This window comes from Psammomys obesus, unplaced genomic scaffold (genome assembly GCF_907164565.1).
Source record: "Psammomys obesus unplaced genomic scaffold, mPsaObe1.curated_primary_1811, whole genome shotgun sequence".
Taxonomy (NCBI): Eukaryota; Metazoa; Chordata; class Mammalia; order Rodentia; family Muridae; genus Psammomys; species Psammomys obesus.
This window is the reverse complement of record NW_026592710.1, coordinates 3,441,854-3,457,167: the sequence shown is the minus strand read 5'-3', so window position 1 is coordinate 3,457,167 and position 15,314 is coordinate 3,441,854. Positions and strand designations below refer to the sequence as shown.

The 15,314-nt window shown below is 53.8% G+C and overlaps 1 protein-coding gene across 4 annotated transcripts in view; it reads left to right on the top strand.

Moving 5' to 3' along the window:
- The window catches only part of Nphp4 (nephrocystin 4), a 115,429-nt gene that overhangs the window by 37,094 nt on the left and 63,021 nt on the right, over window positions 1-15,314 (top strand). For all 4 annotated transcript variants that reach the window (XM_055615152.1, XM_055615153.1, XM_055615154.1 and 1 more), the window contains exons 10-11: window positions 5,398-5,580; window positions 11,581-11,707. In XM_055615152.1, the coding sequence (XP_055471127.1) occupies window positions 5,398-5,580; window positions 11,581-11,707 (310 nt within the window). The remainder of the gene's footprint in view (window positions 1-5,397; window positions 5,581-11,580; window positions 11,708-15,314) is intronic.

Below are 15,314 nucleotides of genomic sequence, written 5' to 3'. Positions count from 1 at the left end.
AGAGTGCACTTTTTCCCAAGTTAGACTCTGCGTTGGGAGGAGTGAGGTCGAGCACTTGGTACCTGGGCCCCTCGGTGATGTCGGCTGCGCAGGCAGAACTTCAGTTTTCACATCAAACACCCTGCCATGACCTTTCTCATCTGCTTACGTGTGGCTCTTCTGCCCATGGCCTGTTCCAAGTGTGGGCATGTGCTTCTCTGCTCATCCTCCTGACTTCTATTTCGTCCTCCTCTCTCCTGCTTTGCTTCCGGGTCAGCCGTGACCCCTGAGTGAGGGTTTCCATTTCCTGCAGCCCCTGGGTTCTAGTCGACGAGGAGCCTGGGCTGGCCTCCTCCTCACCCCTCCTGTGGACTGGGTGCAGGTAGCAGGGATGACGTTCTTGTCAAGGTGCTGATGTGGCCCTGTGGCGGCCCGGTGCCATGGGGGAGGGTTGCTAGCCCCCAGGACTTCCCTGGAGGGAGGGAGAGCGGGCAGGACAGGCTCTCCAGGGGACACAGAAGCCAGGCAGTGCTACCCATGCGGTTGGTTGGTACCTCCATGTCTATGCAGCCTCTGGGTCTGACTCCGGCCTCATGGGTGATGTTCCCTGCCTGTCCACCTCAGAGTCACATCTGCAGCCCAGGATGGCCAACCTCTCTTGCTTTTTTCACCCCTGACATGCTGGCAGAAAGGAGCCGAAGTCTTCCTAGCCCTTTAGCAAGTCAGGAGTGTTGTTCTAGGCTTGGAACTTTCTTTCATTGCTCACACTGATGACTAAAAATAACTGCTGTGCTTAGTTGAATGAGCCAAAAATTCTGCCTAATAAATGATTGCTGTGCGTTTAAGTGACACCTTGCATGCCGGGTCATACATGGGAGAACAGATGACGCTAATTATGGCTTCTTAGGCTTCCTCTGCTGCTGTGAATGTGTGAGGGGAATTAGCTGGCAGCAGCTGCCAAGTTCACTGCGCCTCTCATTTTCGCTAGGTTGCGGCCCCGTCATCGATGCTGCCTGCTTGGGGACCCTCTGCTGGAGGGCTGGCAGGGAGGAGGGGCGTCATGCTACCATCACCTGCTGGCAGGCCTTATCACTGTGGCTCTTAGCCTTGTGAGGTTTGCCCCGTGGCCCAGAACTTGGGTCCTTTCCCCTCCCACCATGAGCTGCCTGGCTCAGGGTCTTGGATGGCGTCTGAGCTCCGGCCTCACAGAGGCCTCTGCAGCGCTCAATGCTCTCTTGTCACTCTCCTCAGAGAGACGATGGCCACTTAAGTCACTCCAGTTTGTGTGCAGAGGACACCTTGATTGCCATCCTCTCCTCAGGTGCTAGCTACGACTTGGGGTATGTTCTTATGTGTGTGTGTTTGTGCACACACACTCGAGCATGTATGTGTGTGTGTGTGAAAGAGAGAGAGATACAGAGAGAGAGAGAGGGAGAGAGAGAGGGTCTTTTGCTGTCTTGGAACTCCAAAAGGCTGGGAAGCAAACCCCAGGGACCCCCGTGTCTTCCCTCCTCAGAGCTGGGATTACAAGCATGGCTACCATGCCTGGCATTTTTTTTTTTTTTAAACTTTGGTTCTAGAGATCAAACTTAGTAAGCATTGTGTGGGCTGAGCTTTCTCCCAGTGCAGCCCTCTCTCTGCTTTTTGGTCTTCTCTCTGTGACTGGCGTGATGTTGGGAACATTCAGAGGAAGCACTATGGCAGTTTTCCTTTTAATTTGTGTTTAGCCAGGGGCCCGATGTGGTCTTAAGCATCAAGGCTTCTATCCCTCCGGGCCCATCCCTGTGTCTGGAAGTGGCCGCAGTGGCTGCAAGTATGAGCACTGTGGATGGCTCCTCCCTTCCTCCCTCCCAAGAGAGAATGGCACTGTCACCTGTCTGTGTTCAAAAGGCCCCAGAAGATAATGCTCAGGGTGTGACGTGGTGGTCCAGGCAGCAGGAAAGAGTCCTCAGCAAACATCTGAGGAGATAAAGCTCCTGAGGGAACAGAGGCCTCAGCCTGTCTCTCCTCGTGTTACTCTGAGGACAGAAGGTGTGCAGCCCAAGGCTGGTGTCTTAGGGCCACAGGATTTGCTCTCACATCTCTGCTCTGCCTCAGCTTCCGTCAGTGCCACTGGGCACAGCAAGGTTCGGCAGGCGTGTTTCTCTGGGAGAGGCCTGCTCCTTGCTCTTGCAGGCTGGCCTTGGCTTAGTCCGCACTCCCGCCCTCTCTGTTTCCTCATTGCTGTCTCTGTCCCTGCATGTCTCTGGCTCCATCCTGGATTGCTCTCCTGCTCTCACCATCAGTTTCCACATAGCTTGGCTGCCCTGGGACGTGCTCATCTCATATCCCGGGCTCCAGGGAGTGGGATGGGACAGATCTGTGAGGAGCCTAGGCTGGAACGTCTCCAGAGGTCAGTGATAGAACCACATGTGTGGCTTTGCTGAGCCTTCAGTCCCACAGCAAAACCCGGCTTATGACCCATCTGTGCACCTTTTTTTTTTTTTTTAAACTCATTTGTTATAGCTAGAGGTGTAAATGAACACTTAATTTCAGAGTGGTTTGGACTCTTTGTCTGATCTAAATTTGACAGGATAAGAAATTATAAAGTGGTTAATCTTTTTGATTTTTACCTTGGAGATAGGGTTGCCCTGTGTTGCCAAGGCCTGTCCCTGGACTCCTTGCCTCAAGGAGCCCTCCTGCCTCTGCCTCGTGGGTAGCTGGGGCTGCAGAGTGCCCTGTGATACCAGCTAGCCTCTCTAATCCTAACTGTCAAAATCCTGGGCAGCGGAAGCCTGCTGAGTGACCACTCTTTCTCTGTGCATGTGCTTGGCTGCTCCGGCTTTTTCTTGTCAGTTTTGGGGAAGGGCCCCTGAAGCAGGGGCAGGCTGGCCTCACGACACAGGCAGGTGTGTGGAGCTCAACTTCCAGCAGCTCCCCGTTAGCCCGGCCTCGGCAGTGATCGGTAGCTCACCATCATCTCTTTCTGTTAAAGACAAAAGTGAGGAAGAGCGGATGTTTATTAACTGACAGGCACTCCACTGAGCAGAGCTTTATATTGATTGAGACCTAAACAACCACCGAGAACCGTGAAATTGGAGAATTAGATGTCAGGCTCACCTAATTTGAGAAACGAAGCGGAAGGCCTTGCAGCAGTCGCAGGGACAGGGATTCCTGTTTTATGTCTGATCCCGCCACCGTGAGCAGCTGTGTTTACAGGAGCGGATGGCTCCTGAGTTTAGGGTGTTTTACTTGCCAGTGCTCTCACTCCCTGTGTATGGTTGTGCTTTGAGAGGAGCTGATCTGTGCCCCTGCTATTACCCAGCACCTCCCAAAATCTGTCTAACATTCAGGGGCAGGGTGGAGGTGGAGGCAGGGCAGGAGGTCCCACTTCCTGGATTCTTTGCTTTTACTTTGGGGTTTCTTCACACCCAGTGGCCAGGGACCCAAGCCTCATTAACATAGGGATGGGAGCTTGGCAGTACCTAGATCCACCATCTGCCTGTGGGAAGGAGCAGCCATGCCCTGATGATCTACACATGAAGTCCAGGTGCACAGCCAGACAGCAGTCAGGAAGGTGAGGAGTTCTGTCTCTCGGGTGTAAAGAGCACCCGGCAGGCTGCTCATTGCAGGAACAAGGGCCAGTCACTCTGATGCTGAGCTTCTTGGCCCTTGAACTAGGCTGTGGCTTAGTCTAGCAGAGACCTTGTTGTGAGTGTGCGGCATCTGCCTGGGGCCCTGGTGTGCCATGTCTGGCAGTGACGGCGGCCCGGCCACTCCTTGATTCTAGTGACGTGAGCAGGGTCTGCCAGGACCTCGGCCGCTGCTGGAACCCCGCTGTTGTTTTTTCTTGCTGCAGCTTATCCATCTTGTCCTGGTGTCCTTTCCTTGAGGGCGGCGCCTCATGTATCCATCTCAGGCAGGTGTGGACTTCTGACCTCATCAGGAGAGGTCAGCCAGATTGTGTCCTCCACTCCACAGTTGTGCTGGCTGCCTGGCTCTGTGCCTCTAGGTACCCTTGTCTGTACCAGCAGCCAAAACCTGCTGCCTTGGGCCATGAGCCATGTCATCTGGTATGTTTCCTGGTGCGTCGGGCTGGTCGGCTACCCATAAGAGTGTCAGGAGGGGGCAGTACTGGGTTCAGGCTCCTTCACCTACTGCTGCCACAGGCATATTTCTTCCGAGCACATGGTGGCCAAGCTGCGGGCCCCAGTGAGAGGCAGGCTGGGGGTCCTTCCCTGGGCCTCCCACACTGGAGTTCTGGGTCAGTGGTTTCCTGTGGACCATAGGGGTCTCCACCTTCCCAGGCAGCCTCAGGAGCTGCCAGTCAGGACTTCCACCAAAGCCGTTCTTCTTGATGGGTCTGGTGGCATTTCTGTACCGCACAAAGACCTGAAACTCAGCTGTAATCTTCCTTAAAAGGTAAAAAGGTGAAAGTGACAGCTTCAGACTGCAGTGCTGAGCGGAGCTCTACGTCTGTGTTTGTCGAGGCAGCTCCCTGCACAGGACAGATGCCTGTGAGCCAGGGTTTCCTCCGGCCTTGCCCTTTCATCTGGCCGCGCCGAGAAGGTGCAAGGAGTGTTGCATAAAACAGCCCGAATGCCGCTCCATCTGTGTGAATTCATTTTCTGTTCAGTCTCTGATGAGCATGTGTGCGGTAACCCTAGATTGATCACGCATCTCCACCCCTCATACACGCACACACACACACACCTAAGCATGTACGCATATCTATACACACACACATGCACACACCTAAGCATGTATGCATATCTGTACACATACACATGCACACACATACACACACCTAAGCGTATATGTATACCTGTACACACATATACACACATATACACCCCTATGTGTCTGTATCTATACATATACACATACATTTACACCTATGCATGTATGTATTTTACATGCACATATACAGATACACACACAGACACATGCACACCCATATACATACTCACACTGTCCTCGCATACTTTTACCCACTCACACATATACTCACATACAGCCCCTCACGGGTGTACTTACATGTATGCACACGAACGTCTCTCACACACACACACACACACACACACACAAACAGCATTCTTTGGCAAAGCTCTTGAGCAGCGCAGGTGCCACTGATTTTCCTGCTGCGTCTGAGGAGTTGGCGAGTCTCTAAGGGCCTACAGATCTTCAGGCGCCTCCTGAGCAGTGGAGCCTTGGGTGGCCCTTGCTGCCATCAGCCCCAGGAGGACCCCACAGGGCCAGGATGGGCTGCTCGCGCTGGGCACGCGCCCCTGCTGCCTCAGCTCCCTCTGTGGCTGAACGGGTATCTCGGCCTCTTTGTGCGGTGACTCGTGGAGAGTTCCGGGTGACCACCTGGCAGCTGCTGAGCTAACCCGCGCTAACCCGCGCTAACCCGAGTGGCGGGCTTCTTTTCCTTTGCAGGCTGGTTCGACCACCTCTCTGTCCAACTTGGCGTGCATGCACATGGTTCGCTGGGCTGTCTGGAACCCCGAGCTGGAGGCCGCCTCAGGAAAGGTCACACTGCCGCTTCAGGGTGGAGTCCAGCTCAACCCCTCGCGCTGCCTGGTCTACAAGGTGCCTTCAGCTAGCATGAGCTCCGAGGAGGTAAACGCTTCATAGGTGTGACGCTCACATGCGTCTAGCAAGTTCATGTGTGTGTGTGTGTGTGTGTGTGTGTGTGTGTGTGTGTGATATAAGGGTACAGTCACCCGTGAGAGTTCCTGTGGAGGACAGTGGTTGACACTGGATATTTTTCCTGTGTTCTTTTCCGTCCTGTTTCTGGGCACTGCTTCTCACTGAACTCGGAGCTTGCTGATTGGCTACCCTAGGGTCCCCCTGTCTCCACTTGTGCCCCAGTGCTGAGGCTGTGGATGTGAGCGACCATACCTAGCTTCTGTGGGTTCCGAGGATTGAACTCAGGTCCTCACACTTGCACAGAAGCGCTTTCCCCACCAAGCCAAGTTTATTGACTAGCATGTTTCTAGTATTTCACGAAGAATCCTTTTCCATGTCCCGAATGTTATCCTTGCTGTTTGCTGAGTCAGGGTTAGGCCGGTTTCGTCCTGGGTCTGATAACATCCTCGTTTGCTTCTCCTCCTCTGGATGCCCTGCTGGGCCAATTTGCACACATTTTGTCTTGTACACACTTGGTGAGGAGTTTTCCTCAGCTTCTGTCCATGTTTGGTGCCCCAGAGGCAGGCTTCGTGTGGTTTTTGCCAGGATGGTGAGTGGCAGAGGACTAGCCAGAGCGTTGGCTTCGGCCCCCAGCTGGCCTTTGCACCCAGCGCAGACCCCTGTGGGCCTTGCACACTCAGCTGGGTGTGGAGCAGCAGGCCCACAGCAGACTCACATGGACAAAGCTGCTTGGCTGGGGCATTCTCTTGAGCGCCAACCTGGAAAGCAAGGAAGGTCAGGAGAGGCTGAAGGATGTGTGTATGTCCACCTGCCCTGCCCGCCCTGCCCAGGTGTGGTCTTGGAAGTCAAGTGAGCCAGGGCACCGTGGACAGGTGTGAAACTGTGGTTTGGCTCAGGCCAGTGTCTGGGGGTCCACCCTGGCCCTCTGGGGTGAGGTAGCCCCCCATGTGGTGTCTGCAGCGAGTCGGCAGGGCATGGAGCCCTTACCCTCATTTCCTTGTTCTCGAGCACAGGGTCCATACCTGTCATCTCACACTGTCATGTCTGTGCTGACTCTAGCGACAGCTCTTATTTCCAGTGTTGTTATTTACAATCTGGCTGATGCTTTGGGGACCCGCATCGGGGAGCAGCTGAGCGAGCACTTTCCCTGTTATGAGCAATGTCTCTCATTGTGGGACCACATTTTGCTGCATCTCCATATGGTCTGTTTGAGCCCTTATTATGAAATCACCATTAGAAATCTCAAAGCCATTACCATCCCCCCTCTCTTCCTCTTTCCCTCTCTCTTTTCTCTTCCTCCCTCCCCTGTGTGTGTCTCTGCTTCTGTGTGGTTATGTCTCTCTCCCTCTCTCTCTTTCCTTCTCTCTGTCTCTCTGTCTCTCCTTGTCTCTTTCTCTCTGTCTCCCTCCCTCCCTCTCCCTGTCTCTCTCTCTGTCTCCCCCTCCCTCTATGTCTCCCCTCCCTCTCTGTCTGTCTGTCTCTCTGTCTCTCCCTTCCTCTCTGTCTGTCTCCCCCTCCCTCTCTGTCTGTCTCCCCCTCCCTCTCTGTCTGTCTGTCTCCCCCTCCCTCCCCCTCCCTCTCTGTCTCTCTGTCTCCCCCTCCTTCCCCCTCCCTCCCTCTCTGTCTCCCCCCCTCTCTGTCTGTCTCCCAATCCCTCTCTGTCTGTCTGTCTGTCTCTCTGTCTCCCCCTCCTTCCCCCTCCCTCTCTGTCTGTCTCCCCCTCCCTCTCTGGCTGTCTCCTCCTCCCTCCCCCTCCCTCTCTGTCTCCCCTCTGTGTCTGGCTCATGTTGTCTCGTGTACAGCTTGTATTGCCACTTCATCGACTTCCCTTTTTGAGTGTGCACACTGTGTCAGGCACGAGGATCTTGAAAGTTTGATGTGGTTGGTGGCACACATGCTGAATACCACTTCTGAGTTCCATTTCTCAATCCCAGAACTGCTGACATTTCTGCCCGGTAACCTGGGGACTGGCTGCGCTAGAGAGTGTTTGGCTGCATCTCCACCCTTGGCCACTAGATGTCAGTAACATCCCCAGTTGTGGCAGCCAAAATGTCTAAGGACCTTGCTGAAGGCTTTTGGAGCCAGAGTGCCTGTGGTTGCGGAGCGGCACCCCGAGCAGACAGACTCTGTCTTCCTGCTCTGGCGAAGCACCGTGGCGACTCTGTGTGTTCCTTACTCGAATGAGGTATGCCTTAGCTGTGTCCTCTCCCAGCCAGCTCTGCAGCCTTCCTGCAGCTCTGTAGTTCAGCGACTGTCTTTTGAACGTACACATGGACAATGGGAAGAATGGCCCTGAGCCCATGGCATCACAGCTGAGCAGAAACAGCAGCTGACAGTCAAGGGAAGCAGCAACTGTGGAAAAGCTGCACTGTTTCTTAGAAGCATCGGGTTCACATTGTCTACGGTTCTCTCACTGTTTGCCATGAAGCAAGGGACCATCTCATGGCTGTGTTTCCTTCCTTCTCTTGTCCTTGTCTTGTCTTTTTCCTTTGGATGAGTAACTCTTTAAAAGTATTTATAGCTCCACAACCCACCGCTTCCTGTTCCTAGCTATGATTTATAGTTATTTACCTTTGATTTTGAAATAGTGTGCTTCCTATGCTATTAGTTTATCATTTGTAGACATCACGCACTGACTTCCTGAACTGATGGATGAGGACATTAACTGTTTCACACGGCTGTCCTCTTTACAAAGCACCTGGCCTTAAGCAGGATGCACACAGCAGGCCTGATTGGAAAGTTGAGGGGTCCCCAGGAACTGGGCAGTGCTCAGGAGGGAGGGGCTCGGAAGCAGCCTACTTGCAAAATTCTAAGCTTATCGCAAGCTTCGTGGGTGTGATCTGACCTCAGACCGCAGGGACAGGACGTTGAGACCTGAGCTGGGAGCGGGCAGTGGACCCTGCCCAGTCGCAGGGCTGCTCACTGGAGGAGCATGGCGGGACCTGGAGGACGCTGGGCAGCTTTGAGAGCGGCACGCGTGTCACCACTGCCCACAGGGACTGATTTCTCATGACACAGTGTCAGCCGTCTTCCTTCATGGACTGCAAAGCAGCAGAGTCCTAAAATATAATCTTTAAAATGAGGGCAGTATAACCTAAATGAATTTGTGTGCCAGGACCTAGATAGGGAGAGCGGTTTAGCTGACAGCTAAATGGTTCAAAGGCTGGTTACCAAAGATCTTAAAGTAGCCGGTGTGAACACGGCCACACCTAGCAGCTACCACTGCTGTGAAGAGAGAAGATTCAGAGAAGAGCCCAATGGGAGTTTTAGAACTGAGAAGCAACATAGTTAAAATCCTCACAAGATGTGCTCTGTAGCTGGCTAGATGACCAGAGTCTGTGACTCTTGAAGATCCGTCAGCAGAACGCAGGCCACCCGAGCCGCAGGAGTTGATTGGCAGCAGCAGCCAAACCCCAGTGCCGAACAGTGGAATGGCACCTGAGTCCAGCATCAGAGCGAGTCATCAGAGTCCTGCCTGGTGCAGGCAGCACCTCTGAAGATATGATGACAGGAAGCTCCTGGCATGAGACACAAACCTAGGTATCCGGAGGGTCAGCAAAGCCCAGAGGTAAATGGGGAGTAACCTCACCAGCCACTGTGAGCCACCAAAAACTAAGAGCAAGGACAAAGACCAGAGAACAGAAATAGAGAAGCAGGTTCCTCTCAGAAGCCATGAGGGCGAGTGGGAAAAGCAGACCTTGGAACCTAGAATTCTGTACACATTGAGAGCTGTCAGAAGCACAGGCATCGCCTTCCCCAGTGAACTGAAGGAAGGGAATTTTGGAGCACGGTGCCGGAAGCAGGGTGGCCATTCTCTGGGGATAGTGGCCCTCAACCTTCCCAATGCTGTGACCCTTTAATACAGTTCCTCAGGTGTGGTGACCCCAAGCATAAACTTATTTTCATTGCTGCTTCCTAACTGTAATTTTGCTGCTGTTGTGAATTGCATTGAGCTTTCCAATGGTCTTCGGCCAAATGTTAAGAACTGCTACTGTAGACAGAAGGAAACATGGAAACAGTGGAAAGAAGGGCTGAGTCGGCTTGACAGAGGTTGAGGCAGAAGTTACAGCGTATCTTCAAGTTGTTTAGTTAGGAAGGATGAGACAGTGTCAAGGTCAAGCCAGGAGTGGGTCTAGAGGAGAGGCTGAGAGGGCTGAGTTCCATCCGCAGAGGCGAGGTGATCCGGCCGAGAAGAGCTAAGTATTGTTTATTGATTTCATTTACTTATTTATTGGAGAGAGCGTCTCCCGGTGTAAGCTGCACCGGCCTCAGGCTGGCGGCCGCCCTTCCCTCAGCCTCTGAGAGAAGGTACACCACCCATGGCCGATTTCATCTTTAAAACCTTAAAAAGAAGTCGTTAACAGGAGGGTGCCATATGAATTGCAATTAATTTCGTTGTGACCCAAAATACCAGACAGAAATAAGGGAGAAAAGGCAAACTGTGTGCTCTTCACACAGTCTCAGAGGGACCCCAGTGTGTCCTGGCGGGGAAGGCGGGGCAGAGCACACGGAGGCGGGAGCATTCAGTCCAGACTGCTCACACAGGACAGCAGGACACAGAAGGAGCCGGCCAGAGTTGGACGTGGATATGTTCTTCAAAGATGGCTCCCAGCGACCCCTTTGCAACAGCCAGGCCTTACCTACTAACGGTCCACAGTCCTTCAGGACAGCTCTGGCCTATCCCGTTCATCCCACTACTGCCCACGAGCCTGCAGGAAACATTTCAAACCATAACAGTCTAAACCCAGCAGACAGATGGAGAAAATGGAACTGTTCTGAAGAAGGCAGAGACGGGAAATAGAGCCCAAGGAAGATCAAGTGGTGGGAGTCACGTCCCAGACAGAAACAGGGTCTCCCCGAGGGTCCATGAGGACCATGGTTTGAATGTAACGATGCCGCTTGAGGGTAAAGGAACAGGGGAAATTCCATCCAAACACTGACTGAAAAAACCAAACCAACAAACAAAAACCTCCAGCATGTTTATATGAGCCAAAGTAGACCTTGGAACAGAGAAAACCCCAGCTCAGAAAAAAAATTGAGGTTTATTCATTTTTATTTCATGTGTATGAGTGTTTTGTCAGCATGCTTGTCTGTGAACCATGAACATGCAAGGCCCAAGGAGGCCAGAAAAGGAAACTAGTCACAGATGGCTGTGAGCCACCATGCAGGTGCTGGGAACTGAACCTGGGGCTTCTGCCTGAGCAGCAGTGCTTTTAACTGCCAAGCCATCTCCGTAGCCTCTCTAGCTTTGAATGTTTTTATCTTTACAAAACAGCGTGACTGCAGAGCCTCCCTAGCAGCCATTTCCCAGACAAACGAGCTCACACAGCAACTTGTCCGCCACTGTCTGTGGCTCCTCTGTACAGTCAGGGGCTGGCAACCAGCCAGGCGTTCCCAGGAGGTGGGTGACTGGGCCACACCGGTGCAAGGGGGCCGGACCCAGGCACGAAGGGCGTGGGCCGTCCATGTGTGTCCACAGTGCGGGCGGGCAGCCCTAGGGGCGTTGACTGAGTGAGTGAGTGAGAAGACCGTTCTCTAGGGCTGTGGGCCTCCTAACTGGGTTTACGTGAGCCTCTCCAGAAGAAGCAGGCAGCCGCTGCTTGGACCAGAAGAGGGAGGGGTGGGGCCGGCACGTGGCTTAAACCCACAGGACGTTCTCACGCATGTAAGTCAATATTACATGTTAATTAAAAACCGCACACATCCTGGCTTATTAAGTATCTGAAACTATACTTCCGCTTGGGCAAATGTCATTCCCTGATAATATGATCTCCTGGGATTTTAATGCAACAGCTAATTTTCTTCTCAGATTACTTGTTTGTGATCTAAGAACACATGGCTTCCAGAATCTTTGCTCGCTTGCTCAAACTTTTCTGAAGGGGCCCAGGCTGGAGGGCTGGCAGTTGTACTGCTGAGTCACGGAGACCTGCCCGTGAGGGTGAATAGTTTCTCTGGTGGGGTCAATCACAGGTGAAGCAAGTGGAGTCGGGAACCATTCAGTTCCAGTTCTCGCTGAGCTCGGACACGCCCACAGAGCACGCTGGCGGCCCCAAGGCAGGGCGTCGATCCTCCCGGAAAGCAGCTGTGTCCCCTTCAGGTGAGTTCTAGAGCACTGACCCCCAGCCACAGCCTGCTTCTCTCTCCTGGGCCCTTCGGGGTAATGGGGTAATCGCCACAGGTTGCTCTGCTGACACAATTAGCTGGTTTACCCTACAACGATGGTGTGAACTGGACAGTGTGATTATGTGTGGGCCAGTTGCTTGTCACCCAGCGTCAGCCACAGCTTGGTTCAGTTACTTAACCCCTCGGGCAGGCCAGTGTCTGTTGGTGACTTCGCCAAGGCCACTTGGCGGGGCAGCCTGTGCACATGGGAATTTGAGGCCAGTGGGAAGCGGTGGCCGCCAGCCCAGATTGCATGTTCTTGCTGGCATCCTTGTATTTGCGTTGTAGCCCTGTTGACTTAATGTGTGACTTTGGGAGCTACCTTCAGGACCGGGGTCATAGTGAGATGCAAATGGCCGTGGCTCCCGACAGAGGATCAGTCCTTGCCGTGTGAGTGACAGGTCCATAGGTGTGTGTGGGTTGAGGCGTCGCTGCTGTCCCTGAGCTTGGGTGTCCCAGCATGTCCTGTGTGGCCTGGGCCTGTGTTCAGGCCTTTGCTGTAGGCCTGAGGCCTGACTGAGACCTGGCCCTGTGGTGAAGCTGGGGTGGAGGGAAGAAAGGCACGCACAGCAGGGCCCGTAGGTGGCTTTGAGCTGTGGCCTGAGGTTCCGGAGCAGATCTGTCTCCTGCTAATGGAGGGAGACTTGTAGGGGCCCCGGACACAGGTGGTCTCGTCCTTCATGACTGACCCAGATGGACGGATGGGGAATGAGCAGCTTGTGAACTTATGGAGCAGAGCCCCGTGAGGTCCTCCTCCCGCTGTGCTCACACCCTCCTGCTGTGCTCCCTCCTCACTGTGCTCCCACCCTCCCCCTGTGCTCTCCCTCTTTACTGTGCTCCCACCCTCCTGCTGTGCTCACACCTTCCTGCTGAACTCTCATCCTTACTGTGTTCCTCTTCCACTGTGCTCCTCTCCTCTCTGTGCTCCCTTTCTCACTGTCTCCCACCCTCCTGCTTTGCTCCCACTCTCCTCACTGTGCTCCCTCTCTCCTGCTGTGCTCACATCTCTCACTGTCTCCCATCCTCTGGCTGTGCTCTGCTTCTCCTGCTGTGTTCCCGTGATCCCTCTGGCTGCCCAGCAGCGGAGGATGCCAAATGCCGCAGAGGGCATGCTGTCCCACTAGCATTTTCCTCCCCTCCCCACTCAGCTCCTGATAATCCGGGTAGTTCTGACTGGCTGTTTTCTATTCCAGTTTGGAGCCCATGTCCTGGCATAGGATACTCCGTATTTTGAGAACTGGTTTGTGAGGCTTGGTCCTCTAATGGGGTTTTCTCGGTGGTAGGCCAGTGGCCCACTGGCCCTTTTGGCCTACAGCTATGTGTGCAGACCTCTGTTTTCCTGGTCATTGGGAGGGTCTGAAATGCCTAGAAGCAGGCACCAAACCCTAACCGTCTGGTGAAAAGACGAGTCGTAGGCTCCGTCTCTGTAGAGCAATGGAGTTCCTAACTGTCTGAGTAAAGTGCTTAGCAGACCGTTTCAGGGTTGTTTCTGCAGTGTGCGTTAAAGGACCCATCTTGTATAGGCGGAATCCAGGTGCGCACACTTGGGGTGCTGCCAGGAAGTCTGCAGGACCCTGGGGTGGTGGGCGCCAGGTGTGCACTCTGTCCACTCACTCCCTCTCATGGAGAACTCGGCTTACGGACTTCAGTGCTCTTGTTGGCTAAGCTGGAATGAATTGGTCAGTTCTCTCTCGAGTTTGTCTTGTAGATACAGCACAGCTGCACCACGTGGGCTGTGACCTTCCAAGTGTGTCTGTGGTGAGCCATCGTGGGGTCAGGGCCGTGGGTGTGCCCATCTCTGTGCTAAGAATACCCTCAGTTTTTTCTTTCAATGTTTAGAAAGATGGAACACTGCGGTTAATGATGGTCGCCAACCTGTGTGTGGCCAGAGGCGTGCGGGACTCCCCGAACCCATCCTTGTAACTGTGTGTCATTGCCCCAACACCTCCTGGCCTCCCTTTCTCACTCCCCCTCCCCCCTCCCGTAACCTGCACAGCTCTGACCTGCTGCCTTCTGGGTAGACTTGGGTGTTTCCTCCTCTTTGCTCAGAATTCTCCCTTGTTGTCTGTTGACTGTTTGTGAGTCTAATGGGTGTTCTAACGCTCTGAGGACGCTTTGAACCTTTGGGTCTTGCTCTTCAGCTGTGCTGGGCTGGCCTGATTGGGTAGGTCCTACTTCCCACCTAGATGCCTCACGAGCTTGGCCCGCACTCCCCAAGTGAGACTTGAGGTTGGCTGGTGAACCTCATGGCCCCCTCCTTCCTGACGGTCTGTCTGTCAGCTTCCTGTGGGTCCCCTGCTGGAGATGGAAGTCACGCTTGCGTTCCAGAGCCATGCTCCTCTTTCCTTGACGGATACCACCCTGGTGTCCTGGCTCTGGTCAAGTCCCCACCGTGCTGACTGCTTCCTCTCTCTCTCCCTGTAAATTCTTGGACAGGTAACATTGGGGACCACTCAGGACCTCTGCCATTGTTGCCTGATGGTTAGGGTCTTCAAGTCATTCTCCCCTCCCCTTCCTTCCTCATCTCTCCCCTCTCCTGGCCTCTCCTCCCCTCTTTGCTTGTTTTCTTTCCTCCCCTTTCTTCTTCACATGGGTGGGAGGACAGGTCTACCCGGAGTCCTTGCTGCTGCTGTCAGGTTTCCAGGCTGCTGAGATGACCCTGCCCTCCCTAATCCCTTCCCTTGCTATCGTCCAGGGCTTGTGCAAACCCTCCAGGCTGCTGGAGCTGATCTCTGTCCCGTTACTGTCTTAGCTGGTGCTGTCTGCCTCCAGTGTGCTGTACCCACACACTGTGTTTATTTTTTAGATATATGCTAATTTTTAAATAAAATAAATCCAGTAAAGGGCAGCCAAAGCAGTTTGGGAGGAGAGAAGCTTTGCTATTTCGGTTTACATATCCACCCATAAAGTTACAGGCCCAAGAACAGTGTGGTATCCTTGGGGTGATTGGCGTCCTTGGGGTGATGGACGACGCCCTTGGGCAGGTAGGAAGCCTGTGTTTCCTGTTGCTGCTGCAGCAACTTGACACACACTTGGTGACCTAAAACAGTGCTCCCTGATTATCCTGCCGTTCTGCAGAGGCCACACATCCACAGTGGCCTCAGCGGGGCTGCGTGCCTTCCACAGGCTGCAGGTGAATCCGCCTCTTCTCCTTCCCTGACCTCCAGTGGCTACTCCTCCCCAGCTCCTTCCTGTATCCCAGCAGCGGGCGCATCTCAGCACTTCCTGTGCTTACAGGCTAGCGATGCCTTGGGCTCTGCTGAGGGGGGTCTCTGGCCCTCACTAGTAGGCTGTGCAGAGTAGGATGTGACTGCCTGAGCGGGCAGGGAGCAGTGGGCATCGTGGTGACCACAGGGAGTCAGGGCAGATCAGCCAGTAGATGGTGCTGGCACGCCTGCTTGTACAGAAAATGCAAAATTCACTTCTGGCTTTATGCAGCTCATATAGGTGTTGAAAGGTAACTTCATCTCTCTCTCTCTCTTTCTCCCTCTCTGCCACACACACACACACACACACACACACACACACACACACACACACAC